At 53.9% G+C, this 27743-nt stretch overlaps 1 protein-coding gene across 2 annotated transcripts in view; it reads left to right on the top strand.

The window, feature by feature from the left end:
• The window catches only part of Cry2 (cryptochrome circadian clock 2), a 30961-nt gene continuing 3218 nt past the window's right edge, over positions 1 to 27743 (top strand). The window contains exons 1-11 of one of the 2 annotated variants that reach the window (XM_005384066.2): positions 1 to 245; positions 7657 to 7765; positions 10029 to 10171; positions 11589 to 11773; positions 12473 to 12561; positions 16626 to 16766; positions 17793 to 18104; positions 18336 to 18487; positions 18583 to 18785; positions 19087 to 19179; positions 20648 to 20789. In XM_005384066.2, the coding sequence (XP_005384123.1) occupies positions 31 to 245; positions 7657 to 7765; positions 10029 to 10171; positions 11589 to 11773; positions 12473 to 12561; positions 16626 to 16766; positions 17793 to 18104; positions 18336 to 18487; positions 18583 to 18785; positions 19087 to 19179; positions 20648 to 20787 (1782 nt within the window). In that variant the 5' untranslated portion in view covers positions 1 to 30 and the 3' untranslated portion in view covers positions 20788 to 20789. Of the gene's footprint in view, positions 246 to 7656; positions 7766 to 9594; positions 9712 to 10028; positions 10172 to 11588; positions 11774 to 12472; positions 12562 to 16625; positions 16767 to 17792; positions 18105 to 18335; positions 18488 to 18582; positions 18786 to 19086; positions 19180 to 20647; positions 20790 to 27743 lie in introns of those variants that run through there. The other variant, XM_013514038.1, reaches the window with a different exon arrangement.

The following is a 27743-nucleotide window of genomic DNA, read 5'->3' as shown; positions in this document are numbered from 1 at the left end:
GCGGCAGCGGCTGGAGCAGTCTGAGCAGAGATGGCGGCTGCTGCGGGGTCAGGAACGGCCGCGGCCCCGACGCAGGTGACCGGCGCGGAGGGCGCCTGCTCGGTGCACTGGTTCCGCAAAGGGCTGCGGCTTCACGACAACCCGGCGCTGCTGGCGGCCGTGCGCGGGGCGCGCTGCGTGCGCTGCGTTTACATCCTCGACCCGTGGTTCGCGGCCTCCTCCTCCGTGGGGATCAACCGCTGGAGGTAAGGGGCCGGCGGTTAGCGGGCGGAAGGCCGGGTCAGTCCCTTCCGGCCGAGGGAGACAGGCAGGGAGGATGGGGAGTGCTTTGTCCCCGTGCCCTCCGTAGGCCGGGGCGCCACCTCCGACACAGCGCTTTCGCAGTGTCACCCTCAGCGCCCCACCACATGCGTGGGGGGGGGGGGAGAGACCTTGGCCCCCATTGTACAGATGGTACCCTCGAGACCTACAGGCACAGAGTCGGCCTGCCCAGAGACTGGCAGCCAGTGAGTGGCCCAGCGAGGATTCCCTGGGGAGGGCTGTAAGGGGCGTGCTCGGGGAGAGGAGGAAGGACGCAAGGCTGTATTGTGGTTTGACTGCAGGGACGGGTTTCTGCTCACATTCTTCAAATGAGCTCATTGCTGGGCTCCTGGAGGTCATCCGTAAGCTGCCGGTTTATTTGAATTCTCCCTTTCTCCCATCCTGGCTTCCCTCCCCTCTGAGTTGGGCCTCTGGAGGTGTCTAGAGACCCTGCTTAGCCTTTACTAGGACCTTCTCCCTGTTTTATAGCTAAAGATCCCAAGGGCATTTTCAGGTAGAGGCACTTTTAGTCCTGAGCACTAAAGCAGTACTTAACTCATTATAGAGAATCCCTTCAGCCACTATGACCTTGTTAGAAAAAAAAAAAATTTTTGTTTTTTCTTTTTTGAGACAGAGTTTCACTGTGCAATTCAAGCTGGCCTTGAGCTCACTTTGTAGCCCAGGCTGGTCTCGACCTCGCAATGATCCTCCTGCCTCAGCCTCGCAAGTGCTGGGATTACAGGCGCCCGCCACCACACCCGGCTATTTTTCAAAGGAACCTAAGTGTCACTCCCTTCCGCTTCCTCTCATGAGATGGTTTTAGAGGACAATTGAGTCATTATAGACTATACTTTTATGAATTGATGTGGTAAGGGTTAGGAGCAGGAAAGCCGTGATATCAAGGGATCCTTTTTGGTAGCTGTCAGGAGATGAAATCCTTTTCCAGGACCACAGAAAGGATTAACAGGTAGCTGGTATATTTTCTGGATAACTGTATGCAAAACAGAGGGTTTTGATACACAGCGTACCCATCACTTTTTAAGACCCTACAGCACTGGCTTGGTTTGTTTGCATTGTTCTGAGGGTTGTTTGCTCACGGCCTTGTTGCCCAGATAGGCAGGGTTTTTTTCCCCAGGATACAGAGACTCTCAGCCCTCCATTCTCTCTCCTCTGTGGTGTGTGCCCTGCTAAGTGACTGCGTGCTCCTAGCAGTAGGTCTGTTAAATGCCCCCTCCTGACCCATTTGTATAGAGGGAACAGCTAAAGATAGTCGTGTGAAGAGCCTGCCCACACTGTTTATAGTCTGCTCTATTGCTCTGAATTGCTCCAGTTTCTATACATAGGAGGTTGGGTTGACAGACACCCTCAAATGACCATCGCTAGTGTGGACACTAAACCAGCCTCAGACTTTGTCCCCCTTCTTTTGGCAGCGTGCCAACCGGAGCAGACTAAATAGAATCCAAGCTTCCTGCTTGTTACACTGTCCTGAAGGCGGCTCTTCTTCTACTGGGTTTTGGGGACCACTGCACAGTACTGCGTGCTCCTTTGTGACCGTGGAGATTCACAAAAGCTCTGCTGCTGATTAAGGTCCATTTTTACTAGGAATTGTGTTTATGAATTTTTGTGGGGCGCCCTTTTGTGATGGTGCTTTCGAGGGAGTGAAGGAGAGAAGGAATGCAGCAGCTCTGATGCCTGAGTTAAATCTCCAAGTCAGGGCCGTGCAGGAATGCAGATGTTAATCTGCTGATTATTTATTGAGTTCCTAATGTCTGCCAGACACTGCTGTGGGTGTTGTGAAGGAGTAGGTGTGTGTCTGTGTTCCCAAAACTGCCAGAGCCTTTGTTGTAATGGAGAAAGACATCTAAATAACCATCACTTAGTAGAACTAAGTGCTGTGAAAAAATAACGTAGGGAGATGGACTAGAGCAACGCCCTGGCAGTCAGTCTTGGCTGCACGTTGGAATCGCCAAAGGGTCCTTAGAGGAGGTATGCGCCCCCCAATCCTTGTTGACTTGTTCTGGCCTTGACATTAGGGTTTTTAATGAGCTCATTGCAGCAAAGCCTGAGATGCACTGACTAGAAAAGCACAGACCTCGCCAGGCAACCTGGGAAGTGTGTCGCTGCAGTGCATTGGCAGGAAGTCTAATTAGTGCTGGCATCCCGGAGAAAGAGGTGAAATAACATAAAACAGATCAAATTCGGTAACTGCGCCTGGGCCTGGCAACACACACGGTCCTCCCAGCCCCACCGTTCTTGCTCCCAGATGGATTGAAGGCAGGGCGGCCTTCTGTTTTGTGCCCAGGGTTGGCGGTAGGGAGGCGCGCTGGTGCCAGCAGACTGTACCCCTGCATAACTACAATATGTGTAATCTTCCGGTGGCTCTTTCTGGATCCGGGGAGTGGTCTAGGAGAACTGTGCTGCGTAATACTCTAACTCTCAACTGCTCGAGTTGCTCTGTCTGAAAAGCTGCTCCAGGAAACGTGGGGTCCCTGTGTAAGAAGAGGAGGAGATCCAGATCTGTCTTCTGTTACCCTCCTGCGTATCCTCACTCCCACATAGCATTTTTCTGCAGGTGGAGTGAGATGAAAGTAACTATAGATGACTCTTAAAGGAGGCCTAGAAAGGCAACCAAGAAGTGTGCGTGTTCACCGGCATGGGAGGGGGCCGGCACTAGTGGCGGTAGGAAATTGGTGAGCTAATTGGAATCAGGATTGCTCTTCAAGCACCAATGGGCCTGAACCCTTTGCCATTTTCTCCAATTCCTCCTTTCTCACATTTGCTGCTTCTGGAAGGAGGCACTACAGCAAGAGCAGAAACAAAAGGAGGATGCAAGCAGCTTCTGGATTCTGTAGTGGGTACTCAAAATAGACCCTTGCAGATTTTAATTACCTTTTTCCCAACTGCAACTTAGGCGGATGTTGGCAACAATTCTTGCCACACTATATTACAATCATTTTGTCCCTGGCTTTCTGCTGCACCTCTTTCAGGAGCTTCTGGGACAGAGAGAGCTGGTAGAAATAAAATCTACTCTCTCAGCCCGTTTCTCCCAGAATTTGTAAATGAAATAAACTGGGAACTCTTCAGACGCCTGGTGAGAATGAGCCTGTCTCTTCCCAAATGCCGAGAGTGAAACACTGCTGGCTGTTTGAAGTGAGTGGTGTTTCCCTGGAACTTGGTTGGTGAAAAAGAGATTGAGGACTATAGTTTACTGCTGGGAAAACTGTATTTCTCAAAGCCATTTATCTGGTACCCAGGCAAAGTGCTTTACTGTGCAGCCACCGAGAACACAGGTCCATTTGCCCAAAAGGGGTAAAAACTTTCATCTTTCTCTCTGAGATGAGGAAAGGATCAGTATATTCTTTTATCCGAATGGTACTTAGAATTCAGTCTGTGCCATGGCCAGGCGTGGTTGCCCACACCTGTAATCCCAGCACTCGGGAGGCTGAGGCAGGAGGATCATTGTGAGTTCAAGACCAGCCTGGGCTACAAAGTGAGCTCAAGGCCAGCCTGAACTGCGTAGTGAGACCCTGTCTCAAAAAAAGACCAAAAAAAAGCAGGCTGTCATGAATTGTGAGTTTAAATTATCCTTTTCATGGGGCTTATGATTATTTAACAGAAATTAATTTATCAGCTTATCCTATATGCCAGCCTGTGCCAGTCAACAGTATCATCATTATGATTAGATAACCTTGGCTGGAAATAGAGGAACTTGGTCGGGGACAATCTGGATCCCAAAGAAGAATTCATCCTCTCTGCCCTCATTAACAGCAAATAAAGTCTTTCTCAGAATCTGCCATCCCTACAGTGGTGTTCACTGGTAAAGTACTCAGCTAGAGGTTCTGCCTGTTTTATTCTAAAGGGCTAGCCTGCTGGAGTCTCCCAAAGCCAGAGTCCTCTGTATTTTTGGAAATCCCAATTTGGTTTTCTCCGTCTGTCTGCCTCTGGCTTCCGGAGACTTACATAATGTAATTCAGTTGCACATGTCGGATCCAAAGAGTGAGCTTGAACTGCTCGCACAGGACCATGTGCTTGAATTTGGGCCATGTGAGCTCAGCTTAGAACTGCCAAGGGTGAGGTGCCAGACCCCCGCACCCGCACCTCCAGTGCACACGCTGGTCTCTTTTGGATGCCCTGATTAGAGCAAAGAGAAGCCAGCTGTGTGCAGAGGAGGAGGGCGGTAAGGCACAGCGCGGGCTGGGTTCTGCTGAGTGAAAGAATGTGCACACCTGCCCAAGCGAGCTTTGCCTGGGAGCAGCCCTGCTCTGGTTCCTTTCACCTTATGCAACTGTCACCTGGCAGGCCTGAGAAGTTGTGCCCTAATGGCCTGCCAGGAGCCTCCTCTGTCTGTCGCCTGTTGCTTCCTGGGAACCCTGCTGAGCCCTCCCTTGCCAGGGCTTATCCCAGGGTGGTTGAAAATAGCAGAGCATTTCCCCAGAACGCAGAAAGCAGAAACCGGGATCTCAGAGAGACAGAGAGAAAGCAAAGGAGAGCGCACAGTAGGAATGAATCTGATGCAAGGACAAAAGGCAGAAGCAAAGTCCATTTGCAGAAATGTACAAATGAATCACCAGGTGATCTTGTAAAATGCAAGCTCTTAAAGTCTGGGATGGAACCTGAGGCTCTGCATTCCAGCAAGCTCCTGGGAGATTCACAGCCAGCTTGGAGCCTCAGACCACACTCGGGGACCACACTCAGGATACTGGCCTTGGAGTTGGGCTGTGCTGCTCCCTAATAGCTGAGCGCTGGACTGCATAGCTCGTTGCTCACTGTGCAGGGACAGTGAATCCTGGTGTCCAAGAATGAACAGTGGCCAGGTGTGGTAGTGCATGCCTGTAATCCCAGCACTCAGGAGGCTGAGGCAGGAGGATTGCCCTGAGTTCAAGGCCGGACTGGGCTACATTATGAGTTCAAGGCAGGCCTGAACTGTATAGTGAGACCCTCTCTCAAAAACAAACAAAGAAAAAACAACAAAAAGAATGAACACGACCCAGACAGGTCACCTGGGGTCAAATTCTGGCCATTTAATAGGTGTATGATGTTGGGCAGGTTATTTACTCTCTCTGTGTATCAGTTTCTTCGTTGTAAAATGGGAATAAAAATAGGACTCACTTCACAGTGCTGTTTGAGAATTAAATGAGAACATATGCAGAGCGGTGCCTGGTGCAGTTTGAATGCTTACTAAATGTTGTTTGCCAGTATTGTGTCACTGGGTTCAGAATTGAGCCTTCTGCTCCTCCCTGTCCTGACTATAGACATCCCTGCCAGAGAATGAAAAGGCCTCTCTTATGTGTACTAGAGAAGAGCAGAGAAGCTAAATGAGGCCTAAAAATAAAGTTCTGTGGAAGGCAGATTGCAACATGTTCCAGAACCTAGATTTCATGTGCATTTGAGCTTTATTTATAGCTTCAAATCAGAGCCCTGTGCAGCCCGGTGGACCACACTGCAGGAGGTTCCAGGGAGCCTCAGCTGGAGGGATCTGTCCTAAGGTTTAGGACAAGTGGAATTTAAATTGCCCCTTGTCCCTAGGCCTGGTTTTGGGTGGCTTAGGCTATTTCATGGGTCTCTTATTGTCCTTCTGGGAGAAGTAATGAGACCTAGAGGAAGGCAATGCAGGCGTCACCATCACCGTCACACACAGATGGCTTAGCACTTAGGGGGTGTCAGGTTTTCACAGGAGGAACTCAGAGGCAGAGCTCTCGGTTTACACACAGCAACATTGACCTGTCAGTCTCCCATCAGTGACCCTGCATGCTGTGTATGGCTAACATGATGGTTTGACACCGGTCCAGGGCTCAGCTCATGCTGGAATGTGGGCCTGCTGCTTTGGCCATGGAATTGTGCCCCATTGCATACGTCAGAGGCAACAGCGGGGGCTGGTTCTGGTTGCAGCTTGGGCACTGTCCCCGCTCTGTGAGCTGCCAGGGGTCAGGGAGGGTGATGTGCTCCAGAGGAGGTGCGGGGTTTCATTGTGCTGGAAATAAAATGTGGTGACTGCTGTTGTTGACAGAGACGAAGAATGCTGGGGATGAGTGGAGAGGCCAGAACTAGGCAGCAGGCTCCTCGGAGGACCCATGGCACAGGCAGGGTGCCCTGTCAAGGCGTGGTCCTGAGGCGGAACAGAATGTCAGTGCGTACCTGTGTGAGGCCTGAGTCCCTCACAGTGCGGGGTTCCAAGCTCAGGGCTACAGGGTCTCTCAGAGAAGAAAGCACGGGCTTAGAGTCTGCCTCAACCTGGTTCCTGAACCAGCTCTGGCACTTAGTGAAGCTGTGATCGGAGGTAAATTCATTAACCTTCTTCCTCGGTTTCTTCATCTATACAACGGGGAAAGTACAGTTTCCTTGACACTACACTGAGGAACTAGATGAGGAAATGCACTGAGAAAGCATGACATACATAATCAAATTGATAATCTTGATTGAGAGAAGCAGTGGAGGACACTTCTTCCTGTCATGCTTTTGTCCCTGGGGTTTTGAAACACATGAATAGTTATCTGGATAAAATGTTAATTTAAAAATAAACCACTGGAGGTACTCAGCAAAGGTTAATTTCCTGTCCTTTCTCCTGGTGATTCACCTCTCCTGCAGGGGATCTTGAGTGTCCCTAGTGTCCTCCCACCCCAGCCCCTGCGTGTTTGGTCCCAAGCCCCGTGTCCCTCTTGGGATGAGAACTTGGTGGGTGAGTCTCCTGCCAAGCAGAGCACTGGGGACTGGGGACCCAGCACTGGGAAACATGCAGCCCAAAGCATAAATGCAGAAAGGTGAGGAGGTCGCCGGACCAGGGCAGGTAGGGCTGCGGCAGTCTGTTCTCTGCTAAGGGACCTGATTTCTTCCACGGCACAATGTCACAGCCTTTTCCGGGGGCTTTCTCCCCCCATTCTCATTTGATTCTCACACCAAGGCGGCTAGTTACCCACTGCACTCGAGGCTGAGAGAATAGAGGACGCTGGTCTCTGATCGCTCGGGAGCACAGCGGGGGGAGCAGCTCACGTCTGTCCCGCTAGTTCTTTGTGCCACGCTCTGGGCTAAATGTTTTTCTCACATTATCGGATATTCTTTGATAGCGGTTGTGAGCACTAACATGTCAGCATCTTTGTAGGTACTGGCATAATTCCTTACTGCAGATGAGAGACAGGCTAGAGAGATGCAGTCACTGCCTAGGGTCATGCGACCAGGAGACGGCAAGGCCAGGATTCCCTCCAAGGCCGCGCTGACCCGTTTCCTCCCTCCTGGGCTGGGACCCAGACCTCCTGCTCAGCACACCCTCGTTGGCCACAAAGCAGGCCAGTTCCTGCTGCTGTGTTAGGAAAGAGCGCCTCTGTCATGCGACCACTGACAAGGCCCGTGTGGCCCCTGCAGGTTTCTGCTGCAGTCTCTGGAAGATCTGGACACAAGTTTAAGGAAACTCAACTCCCGCCTATTTGTGGTCCGGGGACAGCCAGCGGATGTGTTCCCAAGGCTATTCAAGGTGAGTGTGTGGGCCCCAGACGATGGGGAGGCGCTGCTGCTGGGCTTCCCTGCAGACGCGGGGAGCTGCTGCTCTGACTGAGGAGATGGAAATGGTAGGGCTGGTGTGGCCGTCAGATGGCTGCTAAGGAAGCGGGAAGCAGAGGCTGCCACTGAGCTCGCCGGCAGGGTGGAAAAACTTGTGCGAGGCCAGTGTCTTGTTGGAGAGCTCCCAGCTCAGTCCAGACATGCGATGCAGTAAGTCATTCCACCCAGGGCCACTGGCTTCCTTAGATGTTTTCTTGGCTCAGGCCAGTGAGATTTAATAGGGCTCCTGCTGTGCCAGGTCGTGGAGGGTGGGGTTTCCTGTCTAGCAAGGGCTGGTTCCCATCTTGCTTTGCTCTGCTTCTAGGGGGAAAAGTTGCCTTTCCAAGGGAGCGTCCCTGTTTCCCCCCTGGATAAAATCTTCACTGGGGCGCCACATAGACTTGTGTGCCCTGTGGGAGCGGCTGCCATTCTCTCCCATCCTTTACAAAGCATGTTGGAGGCCCAAATAGAGACAGAAGTAGTCATGGGCGGAGGGCTGCAGGGCAGCCTCTCTTCACCTCAGCAGCACATGCTGGTTTTCATGGCCCTCCGCCCCAGCTCCATGGCAGGAGAAGGCTGATGTCAAGGCAGTCAGCTTCATAAATATGTCATCGTTCACTTCTCTCTCCGAACCCCCACCATTCCCCACACGGGTACACATCACTCGGTACTAGTAATTGCCAGTATCCACTGGGGGCTCACACTGAGTCAAGACCATTCCAAGAGCTCACATGCACTGACCCACCCTGTGGCAGTTGTGGGCAGCACTGTTACCCGTTTTACAGGTGAGGAAACAATCACGGTCACGAAGCTAGTGAGCCACTGACTCCAGAGCTGTGTCCTCACCCCCCGTACCACATAAGACATTTGCTGGGCTGGGGGCACAGTTCAGTGCTTACCTGGCAGCCCTCAGCCTGGGGTTGATCTTCAGCACTGGGGAAAGAATGTTGTCTTTCTTATCCCTCCGCATTGCTCCTTTCTTCCCTAGCACCTCAGAAACCAACCCAGTTTCAACTAGGATAATGGACCACTCATTCATGCGGTCACTCGTTGTATATTTATTGAATTTCTACTATGTACTAGGCCCCTACCAGGTAGCAGGGTAACAGCGGTGAGTGAGACAGCATGGTTTCTGCTCTGAGTTCCCACTCTAATGGGAACCAGGTAGGTAACGGGCAACTTCAGTGCCATGTGATAGGTGCTCTGTTGGAAATAGGACAGGGCTCAGGAGAATCATGTCGAAGGATGGAGAGTATCATTTAATAATAGTATTGTTGTTATTCACAGGGGGATGGTGAGTACTTAATAACGTAGTCCTGTAAGCACAAGGCTTGGGCTATGGGAAGTGCTCAGTAAATGTGCAGTGCTGTCTTCCTTGCGTGAGGGATTGTGAGCTGCATCAGGCCCAGACCAGCATGGCCATGTGTGGGACACTTGCTCCCTTGGTTCAGAGCCTTAAGCGACCATGATCACAGACTTCGGCTACAGACTGTGTTTCTCTTCTTGCTGGTTACCTACTCGGAGGCTGTGGGGGCTGGTGTCCAAATAGCCTTTCACCGGGCCAGCTTTCCTCGGAGTTGCTGAGAGACCTACCAGAAGTGACTGAACACAGAATTCCCCCCTGCACCTTTGGCTACTCTGCTCTAATTTCTCCCAGCTCTGGACTAGCACTCGCTCCTCCTTCCCAAGCTGGAGAGCTGGAGCCTATTAGTTCTGTTTGCTCCTGGCCTCAGCAGTGTTGCTGTGGAAACCATGAAGACACTTTACATAGCACGAGTTTGCCAAGAAAACTAGGCCACAAGTTTGTAGGCTATGAGGAGTCCTGGGAAAGGCTTGCCGAGCAGACGGGAGGTGGCGGTCCTGTCCCCCGCTGCCTCCACTGTGAGTCAGTGCCTCTTTCTGGACGGGGCTCCCCTGGGAGCCCTGTATTTATAGCTTCCTGCTGCGTTCTCCTACTCCAGCGCCCTCCTCTCCTGACTCTGCCACTGCTGCGCCACTGGCCGCGCCTCGCGGGCTGCCTCCTCATACTTTCTCAACCTCGGTGCTTGTTGTTCACGTTAATCAGTGTCCCTCATGTGTTCCGCAGCCATTCTGCCAGGGCTGGCCACTGGCTTGGTCTGCTCCCAGGAAGGAGCTCCTGCCCAGTGTCCCCCGACCCCTCCAGACAGTGATGAGCATGACAGAGTCTCTCCCTGCAGGAATGGGGGGTGACCCGCCTGACCTTTGAGTACGACTCCGAACCCTTTGGGAAGGAACGGGATGCGGCCATCATGAAGATGGCCAAGGAGGCTGGTGTGGAGGTGGTGACGGAGAACTCCCATACCCTCTATGACCTGGACAGGTAAGGGACAGGCGCAGGGTCAGGGGGCCCCTATGAGGGCTGGTGCTTTGGGCCCCTGCTGAACGGAGCTTAGGGAAGATCGGCCATAGGACCACTGGCTCCTGGGGTATGGCATTTTCTAAAGCATGGGCCTCTAGAGCAGGTCACAGGGAGCTTAACCTGATTTGGGTGGTAAGGAGGCTAATTAGGCAGTGAGGGTTCCTCCTCTGGATCTTCCTAAATCTGCCCCTCAGCTGCTCCTGTCCCGTTTGTGCTTCGTGCATGCTGCTTCTGTCATGCTGCCCAGTGCTGCCCTCTGTCCCTGGCAGACCCTGCCTGGGACCCCTCCCAGCAGATCCCTGGTCGCGTAGGCCCAGAGTCTGTACTGAGATGCACTGTGCATCTCAGTGCTGCTTGGGGGGCTCTAGAGGTCTCTGCAGGGACCTGGTAACCACAGAGCAACTGCCTTCCGGTGACAGACCTCTGTGCCTCCTCCCTTTCCTTCTGCTGCTGCCAAGCTGGCAGCCACCACGGCTCCCTGCCCCCCTCCCCAACTGGGCCATCCGCCAGGAGGCCGGGTCACACAGCTGTGCACGTGAGCCGGGCCTCAGGAGGAGAGGCAGGGTGTGGAGCTCGTCCTCCGGCCACGTGCCGAGGTGGGGGACTGCAGAGCAGTGCCAGCCGTCCATCTCGGCTCACGGAGGGCCAGCAGGGAGCGGACAAGAAACAACTCGCCCGCCGGCCGGGTCTTGCGTAAGCTGCTTCTTGGCCGGCAGGAGCCCAGGAATCTGGCTGCAAACCATTCCACTTTATCCTAATATAAACAGCCTCCATTCTCGTCTTCACCTCCTGTATCCACTTTTTCTTGCACAAGTGCAGTCGGTTCACCCACTCAGGGAGAATACTTTGTAGACTGCAAAGCTCTTTAGGTATCAGTTGTTGCTGCTCCTCCCATGCCAGCCTCTCTGCTCTGTCAGGCAAAAGCCAGCAGGAGGAGGGTCTCCCTAGGAAGGGGCACGTTTGCAACTCTCCACACACTTCTGCAAGGCTCCTGCTGGGGGAGAGGGGGCCGTGGTGTGGTCAGACAGGCCAAGGACCGAGAAGGCCAGCAGGGATTTTTCTGTGGTTAGAGAGACATGGTCAGTCTCTGTCTTTAGGCAGCTCCACGCGGACACCAGGGAACCTGGCGTTGAGTCCGAGCTTTGGCCCGGCCTTGCTCCATTACCGGAGGCTCCTGCTCCAGCTCTCGGGGCTTCATTTTCCCTCTCGGTAAAATGGAGATGCAGCCCCTGTACCCTCTCCTCTCCACTTGGGTGGGACCTGTGAGCGGATGAGGAGAGCCACCCGCAAAGCTTTCGGAGTCGGGGCTGTTTTCGGGTGGGCAGGGACTCAGAACAAAGGGCCTCGGGAGTAACGCCAGGCGTGTTTCGGTCCCCAGGATCATCGAGTTGAATGGGCAGAAGCCGCCCCTTACTTACAAGCGCTTTCAGGCTATCATCAGCCGCATGGAGCTGCCCAAGAAGCCGGTGGGCGCGGTGAGCAGCCAGCAGATGGAGAGCTGCCGGGCAGGGACCCAGGAGAACCACGACGACACCTATGGCGTGCCCTCCCTGGAGGAGCTGGGTGCGTGCGTCCTCCCAGGCCTCACGCAGCTGCTTCCATTCATGGAAAGCAACTTATTGGGGTTTCCTTCTTTGTCAGATTAATGTGTGTTATTGAATTAATGCATGTTATTATAGACAGTTTGTAAAATACAGAGCAGCAAAGAGGAAATAACCTCTATTCCCCTACCCCACAATAACCGCATTCATTTTGGAGAGTATCCTTCAGTCTTACTGGTGTGCAGACTCATACAGTCTTCTGCTTCTGGCTCCTGCCTCTTTCGTGTTCTCCCCTCGGACAGAGACGCACTCTCTGGTCGGGCGTGGTGCGCTTCCCAGTACAGGGTGGCCAGCACTGTGTCTGTACAGACTCTGCGCCCACCCCGTAGCCCCCCTCCATCTCTGGATCTGAACAGGGGTAACCTTTCTGACCTCGGGACCACACTCATGGCCTGCTCATCTGAAAGGGCACGAGGTCCAGGATTGTTCCTGCCCGGAATGAGGAGGGCCCGGGAGAGGGAAGGCAAGGGAAACAGGAGAAAATAATGACAGTTGGCGGAGAACGGAGATGACCTAGAAAATCTGTTGGTTTCTGTAGCACCAAGGACAAGAAGTGTGGTTCAGCTCTTTCAGAGTATACAGAGCAGACAGTGTGTCTAAGCTCTGGCAGTGGCTGAGGTGGCCTGACCTCCAGGCCTATGACGGGCTCCTCCTCTTACAGGGTTCCCCACCGAAGGACTGGGCCCCGCTGTCTGGCAAGGAGGGGAGACAGAAGCCCTGGCCCGCCTGGATAAGCACTTGGAACGGAAGGTATGAGCCTTGGACTGCAGGTGCTGGTGCCCATGCAGCAGGGGGTATGGTGCGGGTCTGTGTTCCTTGGTGCCTCTTAGCACCAGCTGGTTAAAAAGTGGAAAAGTCCTCCCGGTGGCAAAAATAGCGGCCACAAAAGCAGCAGCAATAACAATTACTGTTCAGAGTCCTTCCCTCCTGCTGGTCACTGGGTGGTGCATTTCTAGTTTAAGCATCTGCTTATATTATTGCCTTTAATCTTTCCAACAGCCCTGCAAGGTCGGTATTAGGCGCCCCATTTTATAGGTTACGGAAGTAAGGTTTAGCGAGGTGAAATAACTAGCCTGAGGTCACACAGTTGGTAAATGGCAGAGTGAGGCCTCGGCCGTTGATTAGAAAACATGCACCAGACTGCCTTTCTTGTACAGTATCTGTGGGCAGGTACACCATGCTGAGAGAGTATCTGCTCACAGAAGCCTGTAAGATGAATTATTTTGTATTGATGTGCCCCCCACCTTTTGCTGGGTCTCCTCAGCAAAAGGGCTTCGACTTCCATTTGCGTGGACCCTCAGCCATGGCACACAGCCCCCACCCTGTGACTGGGAGCCCCTGACCGGGAACTATTAGTTGCTAGTGCCCTACCCTGCAAGCTGGCGCTTGAAGTCACAATTTCTTCTATTGCTGCTCAGATGGCAAGGCATTGTGCCTAGCAGCCAGATGAAAGCAAGGCCAGGGGCTGGGGATTTAGCTCAGCGGCACAGTGCCTGCCTGGCAAGCGCAATGTCCTGAGTTCGATTCCTGGTACCGGGGAAAAAAAACCGAAAAACCAAAAAAAAAAAAAGAAAGCAAGGCCAGAAGTAACCCCCCCAGGCTGGAAACACGAGACCAGTGGCCAAAGGCCACGAGAGGACCAGTTTTCTCTTGTACATCAAGAATTTTACCCAGCAGTTCTTAGGCTCAGTTTGGAAACACAGGTTGGGCTAAAGGGGCAGAAGATGGAGGTGACAAATGGGACAGCAGAATAAAAGATTGAAAATGTAAAGAGCTAATCTGTGTCCTCATGGGTTGTAGTTTTTGTTACCCTAAAGGCATTTTATAGAGGACGCCCCCTCAGATCACCACGTCAGGAGTTATTTTCCCCCGCAGCCCTGGAGGGGGCCTTCTGTCATGGACCCATTCTGTTCCGGGGTGACCAGAGGAAAGACTGTGTCCTGCATGTCTGAGAGAGCAGAGGTGCTAGGTGAACGGGAGTTGAACCTGTCTGGGTTTAAGTGTTGCAGTGTCCAGATCTGGTGTGAGTAGCCGCTCACAGCGGGACATCCAAGCTGCTGCAAAGACGACCGAACAAGATAGGGATGGGATCTGTCCAGAGTCTGCTAGAGATGATGACGTTAAACAAGGGATGAAAGGTGCCCTTAGGGTTAGGAAAGGAGAGGGCACTATGGGAGTAAAGAGAATGAGGATCGTGGCAGTCAGTTCTTATTTGCAGCCAGCTTTTGAGAAAGGCTTTTAACACACACAAGCAGGAGTTGAAGTGTAGCTCTCAGGCACAGCCGGACTAGGTGTCCAAAGAACTCGGTCGGAAGGCGTCTGCCTCCCTCAGTTCCGCTTTCCGCTGTGTTAGTGCATTCTCAGGCAGACTTTCTTTGAGTAGTGGCAGAGGTGATCCGTCGTCCGTCTGTTTGGCAACACCAGAGGAAGGTGTATGCCTCTTTCCCAGATGCTTCAGGAAAAGTGCTGGCTTGGGCACGTGACTTGCAGGGTGGCTAGGGTCCGGTGCTTTTCTGGGCAAGTTGGGAGTGGCCTTAGCTCCACTGAGGCAGGTTGGGTCTTCACAAGAAGACAGGTGCTCTTACCAGAAAAGCGAGGCCAACTGTACGATCTTTCCCTCTGGGGTACACACGGTAGATGAGGACAGGCACTGCCATAAAACTCTTCTGATGGTTGAACGCAGCCCCCAGTGACGCCACATTATGCATTAATGACCGCCAGCACCACAGACAGGGACATTCAGGCCGTGTGTGCCCTCTAGACTTCTCAAAGGGTCAGACCCAGGTCCCGGCCAGCCTCTGCCATGAGCTCCCCGTTTGCCAGCCAGCACACGACTGAGAGACTCATTGAACTGCACCATGAGTGTCCAGTCAGCGCGTCCAGCCTGGGAATCTCCACCAGTCCCATGGCCTGGGTTCTTCCACAGAAAAACACACAGGCAAAGACAGAGCCCACTGAGACATAATACCAAACACCCACAGCTCAAAGGAGGAGGGGTTATTTGGGCTCAGAGTTGCAGTCCACACTGCCTGACTCCAAGGGAGGGCAAGGAGAGGAGGAAGAGCTGTTCATGTCATGTCACCAGGAAGTAGAGACAGGAGGAGCAGGGAGAGAGAGACCCCCAGTGACCCCACCTCCATCAGCAAATCAGCTGTAGCTCCCTGGTCCAGCCACCTTCCAGAAGCCCTGCCTGTGAGCCCATGAGGCGCTTGGGACATTCTCTATTTAAACCGTAATAGAATTAAAACAAATTTAAGTAACATTTAAGTTGTTTAGATACAAGTGCTAAACTATAGCGTGTAGGGGTGCGCGGAAACATGTCAGGTGTTGAGGAAGTAATTGTGCAGTCTGGGTCAGAATCGCTGGTCGGGGAAGGAGGAGACAGTTCTAGAGTGTTGGGCAAAGTCCCACTTCTTGAACTTTGATGGTGGTTGCATAGGTGTTCGCCTTGGAAACACTTATTAAGCCTTATGTTTGTTTGGGTTTCTGGCTGTTTCATTTAAAATGAAAAGATTGAAACAATATGAGGTTGGGCATTGGGGCAGCCTAGGCTGCGCCAACAGAGATACCCAGGAGGTGAGAAAGAGCTTTCATAAGCTGTAATGAAAGAGACCGGAATCTGGGGTCAGAAGCCCATCTGAACCTGAGGGGCACAGAACCCTTGAGTTTCCTTTCCTCACTGTCAGAAGACAGCGACAAGCCGGGCGTGGTGGTGCACACCTGTAATCCCAGCACTCGGAGGCTGAGGCAGGTGGATTGTTGCAAGTTCGAGACCAGCCTGGGCTACAAAGTGAGCTCAAGGCCAGCCTGAACTGCATAGCGAGACCCTGCCTCAAAAAGACAAAAAAAAAGGTGATGACAGAAGGCAGTGAAATGAGTACTGCTCGGGGAGCTGCTGAGCAAGCAGGAAAGTGGAGCACAATGCGAAGGCTATTGATGATAAAACAAGATCAATAACAGAAGCCAGCAGTCAGGCCCAGGAATGAATGACTGTGCTGGTCCCCAGAAATGGGTCAGGAGTTCCCCGCTTCCCTGGCCGCTGCTGAACAGTACTGAGAAGTTGCTTGGTGCCCGTGGTGCAGCAGCAGCCCGCAGGCCTGCGGATGAGAGCAGGAGCAGCGAGGATGCTTTCATCCTGCAGAACAGGAGGCGTTTGCTTCCTTCTAGATAATTATAGCTTGTTCGGTCCCTTCAGAATTCTTTGAGAGCTCATTTAATCCCCAGAGATGGAAAATTTTGTTCTTATTTAATAGATAAGTAGCTGGGAGACAAAATAACTCATTCCCAGTGAACCAGTTTCTTTTCTTAGGGCCGGGGATATAGCTCAGCAGCACAGCGCCTGCCTGGCAAGCACAAGGTCCTCGGTTTGATTCCTGGTACTCCAAAACAACCCAAGCAAACAAACAAAATATCAATTTATTTTCTCTTTTTCCTTTTTCTGGAGGGGCGAGTGGGTGGTACCAGAGAGTGAACACAGTCCTTTACTGAGCTTCATGCCCATCCCCTTTTATTTTTTATTTTAACTTTTGGAGAGTCTTGCTAAACTACCCAGGCAGGGTTAGAACCTGCAGTCCTCCTGCCTCAGCCTCCCAGAGTGCACCACTGCGCCTGGCTTTGGGCCACAGAAGAAGTAGAGAGCTCAAGCAAGAGCCTGGGCCAGGTGTCTGCCTGGTGGTTCCATCTCAGTGCAAAGCATGAAGCAGCAGAAGGCTCCGTGTTCAAGGCCTGACTCAATGGCTCACTGTCCCTTGGTCAAAGCCTTTCCCAGCAGGGCCTCAGGCCTTTCCTTTCATCGTCTTCGCCCTCCCCTGCAGGCCTGGGTTGCCAACTATGAGAGACCCCGGATGAATGCCAACTCCCTGCTGGCCAGTCCCACAGGCCTCAGCCCCTACCTGCGCTTCGGCTGCCTCTCCTGCCGCCTCTTCTACTACCGCCTGTGGGACCTGTATAAAAAGGTGAGCGCAGAGGGCCACATGCCCTCCACATCTCCAGCCAGCTGGGCCAGGCCCGCTGGGCCCTCAGTCACCCTGCAGAAGGCTCTTCCCTGTGGGTCCTAGGCCTGGTCCAGAGGAGTTGGGGAGGAGTGGGTTTCCGAGACGGGCAGAGCCAGGCACACCGCAAGTCACCCATCTCAGCAAACCGTCCTTTCCCCACTGTGCGCCTGCACAGGAGGAAAGCAGGCCTCAGGGTGTGACCATAGAGGTGCAGATCTGTTGGCAGCAGGGTCCTCAGAGTGGGAGCACGGACAGGGAGGCTGGAGCCAGTCCCAAGCAGAAGGGCGCAGGGGTGAGAGAGTGACTAGAGTGGCCGCGTGCCTGGCCGTGCTGCAGGGACAAGAGGCAGATGGCCCTGTGGCGAGCCACCCGGAAGGAGAGAGGACAGCATGCTCAGCCTTTCCATTCCTCAGATCAGCCAGTGTCCGCATCTTTTAATGTCAGTTCTCCATCTTTGCCAGTAGCAAGGCTTCGTGGCGTGGGGAAGCTCTGCAGCTCAGTGGGGACTCTTGTGACCGCAGGAAATCATTGTTCATGTGGAGGTCTGATCTCTTGATTCACTCATGGTCCCAGTTGCAGAGTATTTTATATCACTTATTTAGTCAAATCTAGCCTGAGTATTGTGTGTGTGCTGAGGCAAAAACACTTCTGGACTTTGTAGAACGTGGAACCCGCCAGGGCATAAGGATCATGACCAGGCTCGAGGAGGTTGGGGCCTGTGGTGGATTCCTGCGACAGTGTCCCCCTCCCTGGCACCTTTCACGGCCATTCTCCATGCTCAGAGCAGTAGCCTTGCAGGCAGGACCTGGGTGTTGAGTTTGTGGGTACCCAATAGCTCTTGTTCTAGGGGATGGTCCCTCTGCCTGTCTGGGGGGGGGGGTGGGGCCACCAAGGCTATCAGGGCTCCAGATTCTTTTGTGAATGGGACCTGAGTGACATGGAGCTAAGAGCTTGCAGGTGTTTACAGCTGTGCTGCCCCGCCCCCAGGTGAAGCGGAACAGCACACCCCCCCTGTCCCTGTTTGGGCAACTCCTATGGCGAGAGTTCTTCTACACGGCAGCCACCAACAACCCCAAGTTTGACCGCATGGAGGGGAACCCCATCTGCATCCAGATCCCCTGGGACCGCAACCCCGAGGCCCTGGCCAAGTGGGCCGAGGGCAAGACGGGCTTTCCTTGGATTGACGCCATCATGACACAACTGAGGCAGGAGGGCTGGATCCACCACCTGGCCCGGCACGCCGTGGCCTGCTTCCTCACGCGCGGGGACCTCTGGGTCAGCTGGGAGAGCGGGGTCCGGGTGAGTGACCTCTCAGTGACAGCTGGCCTGCCACCCCGCCTCAGGCCCAGCAAGGGCGACCCCACCGGGCTGGGGATGGGATGGGATCCCTGGGTCCAAGAGATCCCCTCCAAACCCTCTGAGGCCTGCCCTCAGCAGAAGGACTCTGGCTCCTTGGGGTGCTGCGGTGACTTGGGAGGAACTGGGACAGGGGGTCCCCAAGGAAGCTGATAGTGTCCCTCCCCCGTGTAGGTGTTTGATGAGCTGCTGCTGGATGCGGACTTCAGCGTGAACGCGGGCAGCTGGATGTGGCTGTCCTGCAGCGCTTTCTTCCAGCAGTTCTTCCACTGCTACTGCCCTGTTGGCTTTGGCCGCCGCACGGACCCCAGTGGGGACTATATCAGGTAGGATGCAGGCCAGGCTGGCTTCTGACCGCTGTGGCCTCCTCCTAGGATGGAGGGGCTGGGTGCGCTGACAGGACGTCCTGTGTGTGTTTTAGGCGATACTTGCCAAAATTGAAAGGATTCCCCTCCCGATATATCTATGAGCCCTGGAATGCCCCGGAGTCTGTTCAGAAGGCAGCCAAGTGCATCATCGGTGTGGACTACCCACGGCCCATCGTCAACCATGCCGAGACCAGCCGGCTCAACATCGAGCGGATGAAGCAGATTTACCAGCAGCTTTCACGCTACCGGGGACTCTGTAAGGGGCCTCTGCCCTCCCCTCTCCTAGCTCCTGAAGGGCAGGACAGCACCCGCAGGCCCAGAGGGTAGATGGGGGTCTCGAGGTGTCTGCTGAGGGAGCCACAACCTCTCTGCCAGGCTGTGAGGTTGACCTGGCTTCCTGGAATAGGACCTTGAGTGATGGACTAGATTGGACCTCCGGAGTATTTGAGGGCAGAGGAAGAGATACAGCCTCAATGTCATGATCCTGTCCCCCGCTGCCTGTTTCTTCTGCCCTGCAGTTTCCTGGGCAACTGATGATTCCTTCCCCTCTCCCCCAGGTCTGTTAGCATCTGTCCCCTCCTGTGTGGAAGACCTCAGCCATCCTGTGGCAGAGCCCAGCTCGAGCCAGGCTGGGAGCAGCACCAGCACGGGTGAGTGGCAGTACCTGGCCTGCGGCCTATGACCACAGCCTGTGCCTCCCCCTCCGTCCCGTGGGGCTGAGGCCAGAATGAGCACTTGCCTAGTGGGGCTTGTGTTTGCCAGGCAGACAGGTAGTAAGGGAACCAAGAAAGACCGATTCAGATCGCAGGTGCTTGGGCACGTCAAGGTGAGGAGTTTGGTAGAGAGGGGCTGGAGGGAGGGGTTCCTTTAGGTCTTGCTTTGTTTTGAGACTGTCTCACAATGTAGTTCAGACTGGCCTTGAACTCACTATGTAGCCCAGGCTGGCCTCAGACTTGTGGCAGTTCTGCTGCCACAGCCTCCCCCATGCTGGATTACAGGCGTGTGCCCCCATGGCTGGCTGCTTTGGGTCAGTTTAGCTGCCAAGGAGCACCTCTCTGAACAGTGGCTTATTTCCTACATAATAAGCAGGAGCCAGCCCTTCCTAGAGCTACAAAAAGAACATTCTAGGCAGAGGTAATAGCAAAAATGGCTCAGACACAGGAATGCGCAGATCCCATCCCCTGGACAGGCAGGGAGGCCAGGGTGGCCGTGTAGCAGTGTCAGTACGAGAAGCTGGGACAGTTCCTGTAGCTCGGTGGCAGGCGGTCTCCGGAGCACTCAAGCGTGGGGTGGCCCAAGGCTCCTGAAGCTCCTACTGCTACGTGTAGCGGGTGGTGTAGGACAGGTGGGACAGGGAGGCGCGGAAGGAGGCTGCTACAGTGTCCAGGCAGGAGGCAGAGGCAGTGAAGAACAGGCAGGTGTGGTGCACCCGAGGCTCCCTGCAGAGCCCAGCTCTGTTGTGATCAGTACAGTAATGCGAAACTGGTGTGGAGTCCAGCGGTCTTTCCAGTCTGCCTGCCAGGCCGCCGCTGAGAGTGTGGCCTGCTCATTGCCGCTCTCCAGGCCACTCCACGCTTGCGCAGGGGATACCTCACCATCAGAGCAAGGACGGAGGACAGGCTGAGCAGTCTCTGGCTTGGAGCACGCAGATTTGGGGGCCAGAGCGGTCTTACTGCCAGCAGGCCTAGCCGGCCCTTCTCAGTATCTCCAGGCAAGGTCACTGCTGCAGGAAAGCCAAGCTGGGCCCTAGGCCTGCCTGGGCCAGAGGAGCTGGGGAAGAGTGGGTTTCCAGGAGGGGGCAGAGCCAGGCACACTGCAAACCACCCGTCTGAGTAAGCCCTCATTTCCCCGTTGTGGGCGCACAGGAGAGAAGCCGGCCTCAGGATGTGACTGTAGAGGGGGCAGATCTGTGGCAGCAGATTGCGGGGCAAGGTCCTCAGGGTGGGAGCGCCGAGAGGGGAGGCTGGAGCCAGCCCCAAGCGGAAGGGCACAGGTGTGGAGGGAGCAGGAGGGGCCGCCGGTTCCCTTTCCCCGAGGAGCAGTGCTGCACAGCGCAGGCCGGGCGGGCCGTTGTGGCAGGGTCCGCCACCTCTGACCCCTTCGCGTGCCTCCTTGTAGGCCCCAGGCCAGTACCCGGCGGCGCAGCATCCCCCAAACGCAAGCTGGAAGCAGCTGAGGAGCCACCTGGGGAAGAGCTCAGCAAACGGGCCAGGGTGGCAGAGCTGCCCACCCCCGAGCTGCCGAGCAAGGACGCCTGAGAGTGAGTGACAGCAGGGCCGAAGGTGGGGGTGAGGTGGGGCTCGGCTTGGCAACGAGATGCAGGTCTGGCAGGGATCTGCGCGATGTTTAGGACTTCAGCTCAAAATTCCCACCGTTCTGACTTTCATGCCTTCTAAAATTTGAAAAGACATTTCAAAGTTGAAGCCCTTGGTTTTGTTTGCCAGTGAAGGGAGAAGCAAATCATATTTTGGGTGCTTCCTACCTGCTAAAGCGACTCAGATCCGACAAAAGGAAAGGAGACCGGGGCATGAGGCTGTCCCGGACGGCTGTGCTGCGCAGGCCGCCAGCGGGGGGCAGCACTGACCTTCGGGGAAAGGGACCCGCTGTGCCGCCGAGCTGCCCCACGGAGGACGGTGGCCCAGCCCCGCCATCACCCTTGCTTCACAGACACTCCTCGGTTCTCGCCCTTTCCCCAGGCCACAGCTCCGCTCCTTTCCATCAGCGCACATCTTTTTTGATGTCATACAAGTGCCATACAGTGTCATACCAAATGTCTCCCCCTCCCCCAAAGCAGGAAAAGCAATTTACGCCTTCCTCAGGAATGATAAATGGCTGTCTTCTCTGAGTCACCCTGCCAGGCTGTTCCTTACGGGCCAGTTCTGCGCCATTGCAGTGGAGGGTACCTTCTCGGAGGGGCTGTTTGGTTCTTCTTTCCAGATCCCTCTCACTTCTAGTTGGAGCATCTAGGTCTGGATGCTCAGGGAGGCGGCGAGTAGTTGGTGATGGTCCGATCTGCCTTTCTGTTTGCTTTTGGTTTTTGTCTTCTTGAGGCAGGGTTTCACTATGTAGTTCAGGCTGGTCTTGAGCTCACAGAATCTACACTGGCCTCAAACTTGCAGTGATCCTCCTGCCTCAGCCTCCCGAGTTCTGGGATTACAGGCCTGTGCCACCATGCCTGGCTTTGCCTTTCTGGACTCCTGTCTGTCTTGCTCCTGGGAGGACCAGTGCCCGGTCCTCTCAGTTATCTGTCATCCCAGTGATCCTCAGCGGAATTCATTCTGTATTGTAAGTCGGGAACTTGCCAGGCTGATGCTCTGGTTGTAAGGCAAGTTCAAGGAACAGAGGGTTAGGTATTTGGGTCAGGTTGCTTAGTAAGCCGACGGTGTCCAGTACAGCGTGAAATTGTTGCCAGCAAATGTGTGAGGAAATGAAAACCCAAAACACACACAAGGTGATGCGATGTTCATCCTGGAACAAGTAGTCTGGGACCCTTAGACAGTTACAGCCGCTTCGAGCAGCTCTGAAGGGAGCTGCTGCCAGGCTGCCATGCTCGGAGGACACAGCACACAAGTAGGTGCTGGGGGCTTGAAAGATGCCTTGGGTTCAGGCAGCAAGGAAGGTATTTTGGGCAAGAGAAGCAGGGGGAGGTTACCTGAGTTTGTACTTGGCCACCATGAGAATGTTTCCTTACCTGCAGTTAGGCTGTTGTTGCAAAGATTAAATGATTGAGTTTACATGTGTCAGTTAGGACTGTGGGACTGCTGTTGTGACTGGAACATCCCTAAGCCGAAACTCCAACATGATCTGAAATCCAGAATCTTTTGAGCTGGGTGTGGTAGTGCATGCCTGTGATTCCAGGTCTTTGGGAAGCTGAGCCAGGAGAATCGCAAGTTCAAGCTCAGCATGAGCAAGACCTTGTCTCAAAGTAAAACAACAAAAAAGGGCTGGGAGTGTAGCTCAGAGCAGAGTTCCTGGATTTAGTCTCTAGTACTACAAAGAAAAAAAGATGTTTTGGATTTTGGATTTTCTGATGTGAGACACTTGACCAATAACATTTATGCAAATATTCCAAAATTCATAAAACTCCAACACCCAAAACAATTTTGGGCCCAAGTATTTCAAACAAGGGCTACTCAGCCTGTAATGCAAAATGCAACCATTTGATTAACACAAGTAGGTGTATATCTCGCCTAACTGGAAGCCCGGAGGGGAATGAGGTCAGATAACTCTTGGGGCGCAGAGAAGCCACACGGACAGGGGTGATCAGACCGGCATCAGGAGGCTAAGCACTGGCTGGGCCTCGCAGAAGGATGAGTGGGCGAGAGAGCCAGTCAGAGGCGAAACAGTGATGCCAAGTGACCACATCGGGTGCAGAGGACACACTGGCCTTGTATTCCAGGAGACTGTGTCAGCCTGCTGGGATCTTAGGGACTGCTGCTCGGTTTCCTGTGCCCTTAATCGGAGGCTCTCTGAGTAGCTGGGCCAGGTGAGGCTGCTGAGGATGGGAGCAGGGCCAGGAGATGAGAGGTCAGGGCAGAAACAGACCTGTCGCTGACTGATAGCCACCGTCACCTGCCTGCTCACTGCATGCACGTGTTAAAGGGAGAAAACGAAATACGATGTGTTGTAGTCAGGGATTTACAAGGGGAAGCAATACAGGACAGGACAGCTAAGGGCCTGGATCCCACGTTAATGTCCACGTGAGTCCAGCTGAAGACCTAGAGCCCCTAACAATGCCTCACAGGGGTCCACCTGGAGGCCCAGAGCCCATGACAACATCTCATGCAGGCCTTTTGCATGGATCTGCATTGCGAAGGCCCAAAGGTCAGCGGTGGAAGCTAGAAAGCCTGTGCCAGCGGGATGAAGGATCTGTGCTAGCAGGCTGAGGGATCTGCACTGGAGCCAGGAAGTGATGCTCAGAAGAACAGAGCTCCCACAGCCATCCTCAGCAACAGTGAGGACCCGAGCCCCTCCAATGAAGAGAACAGCTGAGCTCCTATCGGAAAAGCCAATGCAGTAAGCTTCTCTAGGAGACCGGCGGTGCACCATCTTCCCCTCCGGAGCGCAGTGCTCAAAGTGAGGACCAGAGCTCCCCCGAAGTGAACCGCAGTCATTTTCAGCGACAAGGTCCCAAGTTTCTTCAACGATGAGAACAGCCAAGTTCATCAGGAAAGACAGCGTGACAAGCTTCTGTAGGAGAACCAGCAGCTCCCTAACAGCTTCCCACAGCCTCTCTTCTCCACTTTTTATTTTGTTGGCAACACGCCTCAGGTGGGCCTCCCACAGCCAGCACCACGCTGGTTCAGTTCAGCTGGGTGTTACAGGTTCACCACCGCTTGTCAGTCCCCACACCACGAGTGCAGAGCCGCAGGAGTGCGCCCCGAGGATGGGGCCAGGCCTCACTGCGCGTGCTTCTCAGGGTGCCTTTGATGGTTGCTGTCAGACCAGAGCGGAAGCTGCTGGGCCCAGGCTGATGCGGAGTTATATTGAGAGGGTAGGCCTTCCCTCACCCCCTGGTCATCTTAGCCCTGTGACTTGGCTGCGCAGGGGCCTTGCTGAGAGGCCTCATGTATGGGGTGTGCGTGGTTGTTCCTCCCAGCCTGACACTCCCCCGGGGCCGAGGGCTTCGGGGCTCTGCTGGTCACCGTGCCTCCCACTCGTGGCAGTGCACGGATGGGCTGTTGTTTACAATTTTAACTGGTATTGTAGAAAAACATGTCTGGTCTTAGTCGGTTCGTGCTCACCTCAGGTCCACAGCAGCTGAATGTTCTGCCTCTAGTTTTATTTTGCAGTGTTCACTAAACTGCAAAACAAGCCAGCTTCCAAATACGTAGCTCTCGTTTCGGCTGCTTCCCGTAATCCCCGAGCTGCTGACTGCTCAGGATGCCATTAGCCTGGCGTTGTGCACAGAGCGCTCTCGCTGGCGCAATTATCTTAGCACCGGGGAGCGGCGCGCGTGTTCCCTCCACCCTCCGCAGGTACACAGTGAGCTCTTGAGCAGCCGGCTGCGGACGGAACGTTCCTTCTGGCTCGGGCTGGCTCAACCCCGGGCCTTCGTGGGATGAAAGCTGGCTTCGGGGCTCTCCTCACTGTCACTTGACACTTGTTCAGTTGTGCGCTGTCTCCCTGTGGGGCAGGCGTGGAGGTCTATAAAACAGACGTGGAGGCAGCCTGGCATTCACACCAGTGTCTCACTTTCCCTGGCACTGAGTAAGTGGCCGCTGCCTGGCTGGGGCCCCTCCCTTTCTTACGTGAGGCTGGGTGCAGGAGGGCTAAGGGCGTGCTGGGCAAGGGTCTCGTGTCCCTGGTGAATCCCCGTCCTCACTCAGGCCCGTACACGTGCATGTCCCTCGGGAATGGGGTCATGGGCAAGCGCAGCTGGCAGTAGCATCTAATGGGTGGGAAGGCCTGTGAGGGCACTGGTCCCTAGGAGACCAGAGGGGGGACAGTCATTAACATCCTTTCTGTTCCAGCTGCCTCTGCGTCCCTGGTACTAATGGCAGAGTGAACGAGGAGAGGATAACCACGAGAGTGATTTTGCAGGGGCTGTTCTCCGAGTCGTTTTCCCCTCGGTGCCTCTCCCCGTGGCTGGGGTTCCCTTTCCCCTAGTGCTGCGTGGTCGTTTTTCTGCAAGGCCTCGTTTGATTTCCCCAGCCCCCTGTTCTGCAGACCGTGCCTGAGCTGGAGAAGGGAGCTCAGGCTGCTGAGAAGGGAGTGTGCGTGGTTGTTCCTCCCAGCCTGAGATTCCCCCAGGGCCGGAGGAATCTCCCCCTGGAGAAGGGAGCTCATCTGCTGACCGTGCAGCTGGAGTAACTCATTGGACTTGCTTTGTAGAGAGGACAAGTTGGTTCTCCTAAGCCTTGGCCTTCTGGGTGGTGGCTTGGAGCCCATCGTAGAGAGGCTTGGGTGACCGGAAGTTATCTGAGGCCAGCCTTTCATGAGCCTGTCCAAAACTAAATCACCCCAGAGTCAGCATAGGCCTCTATTATCATTGCACCTTGCTCCCGTCTCTTTGAAGTGGAAGCCTTGGCTCCTCACCCTTTGGGGATGCCCCGCCTTTGAACGGTCTAGTGGAGGATGGAGCCTCTCCCCACGGGTATCAAAAATGTGCAAGATCCTCTGGCCCTGATGACATGAGTCAAGGAATACTACTCAGCCAAGAAAAGTGTGAAATCCTGTCACTTGAAACAAGAAGGATGGAACTGGCAATCATTGCATTAGATGAAATTAGCCAGGCCCAGAAAGACAAGTACCAAATGAGCTCACTCACGTGGGGTTTGTTGTTCGTTTTGAGATGAGGTCTTTCTGTATGTAGTTCAGGCTGGGCCTGAACTCATTATATAACTCAGGCTGGCCCCACATTCGCAGCAGTCCTCCTGCCTCAACCTCCTGAGTGCTGAGATTACAGGCGTGCGCCACCACAGCTGGCTGGAACATTTTTTAAAAACTTGATCTCATGAACTTGCAAGAATGGTGGTTAGCAGAAGCTGGGGAATTTGGAGAACAGGGCTGAGCAGAGAGAGGCTGGCCAGCAGCTACCAGGATGGGGAGGGCTGAGCAGCCCCCGTGAGCTGTTGTGTAGTGAGGCACCTGTAGGTAACAGTTGCATAGTCTCAGAAAGCAGGAAATGACGTATGGGCAGGAGAGGAGCTCAGCTGCACACCCTGGCTTTGATCCTCGGAACCGCCATAAGTAAATGAGTGAATGAATGAATGTTTAAAGAACTAGATGTGTTTGAGCTGCTTGGAGCAGTACACAGTGTACACCTGTGTCAACACTGCAGGGTGCCCATAAATTTGTGTTGTCTGTGTATCATAAAAATTCACTGGAGCCTTAAAACATACCCACGAGTCCAGAGTCTCCATGGATTGCCCCTCTGCCTGTCCTTGGGCTCTGAAGCAGCCAGAGACCCCAGAGCACAAGTCCCGGGTCTAGGGTTCATCGTGCACCCCCCGTCCACGCTGAGCCCTGAGCTGGCGAAAACACCAAAATGCGGAGGTGCTGGCTGCGGAGGACCCCTCGTGGCACGGCCTCCAACCCTGAAATTAGCGTATTCTGTTTTGGAAGAATACTCACCTGTTCGGCTTAACACCAGGGCTGGAGAGAGACCTGTGTGTGGACTCTAGACTCACAGCTAGAGCTCCTAGTTTCAGTAAACATACGATCCCCTTGGTAACAAATGCATTTATTGGCTACATTTGTAGTGGAAAGGCCGGGCTAGGTTAGTACAGTACAAGTTTACAGAGGAAAATTGTTGAAAATAGTACCTGTTTTAAAGAACAAGGCACTTATTATTGACATGTACAGGTGCCCACTCCTACGGTTATTTTTCTTTGAGATGGTCTCACTGTGTAGCCCAGGCTGCCCTTAAACTTGCGGCAATCCTGCCGCCTCAGCCTCCTGAGTGCTTGGATTACAGGCGTGTCACCACACTGGTTATCACTCCTACTCTTGCCTCTCGTTTTTTCCCAGCTTCTAGATAAAAAATGTGCTTCAGATTTTGCCCATGGCCTTAAAAGGATTGCGTGGGGCGGAGGCTGATTTTGGATCTGTGGAGGTTTTTGAGTGTTAAGAGCATTTCCTCCTCTCCAGTAACATCTTAGCCCTCATCAGTGTCACTTGGTTGTTAGCAGTCTTTATGCCATCGTGCAGCAGGACTTTTTCTTCTTACACCGTCTAACATGAGGAATGCTTTAATACAGAGTATATACTGATAAAAGAAAAAAAACCCAGGTTTTAGAATCGGAAGCCCCAGGCTTCTTGTTGGGGCTGTAACACTTAAGAGCGCTTTTGTCTTGGACAAGTCATTTGTCTTCTCTGGTTCCAATCTTCTCATCTATAAAAATGGGGTCCAGGCTGGGGATTTAGCTCAGCAGCACAAGTGCCTGCCTGTCAAGCACAAGGTCCTGAATTCGATCCCCGGTACCGAAAAAAATAAGGGGGGGCCATGTTTTCAGGGTTAGTGGGGTTGCAAGTTGTGTTAATCTGTGCGGGCTGCCTTTAGCAAGTACCACAGACCCCATGACTTTAACCACACAAAGGTACCCTCTCACAGTCCCGGGGCTAGAGGGTCCTCTCCCTGTTACTGCTCGTGGTTTTCCTTCCGTACTGCTAGGCCTGAATTTCCTCTTCCTGGAAGCTCACCATCCATGTTGGATTAGAGGTTACCTTGTCTCCTTACTTTGCCTTAATTGCTGCTTTTTTTTTTTTTTTT

The sequence above is a fragment of the Chinchilla lanigera genome, unplaced genomic scaffold (assembly GCF_000276665.1).
Source record: "Chinchilla lanigera isolate Chin_1 unplaced genomic scaffold, ChiLan1.0 scaffold00021, whole genome shotgun sequence".
NCBI classification, from domain to species: domain Eukaryota; kingdom Metazoa; phylum Chordata; class Mammalia; order Rodentia; family Chinchillidae; genus Chinchilla; species Chinchilla lanigera.
This window is presented reverse-complemented; position numbering and strand designations above follow the sequence as displayed.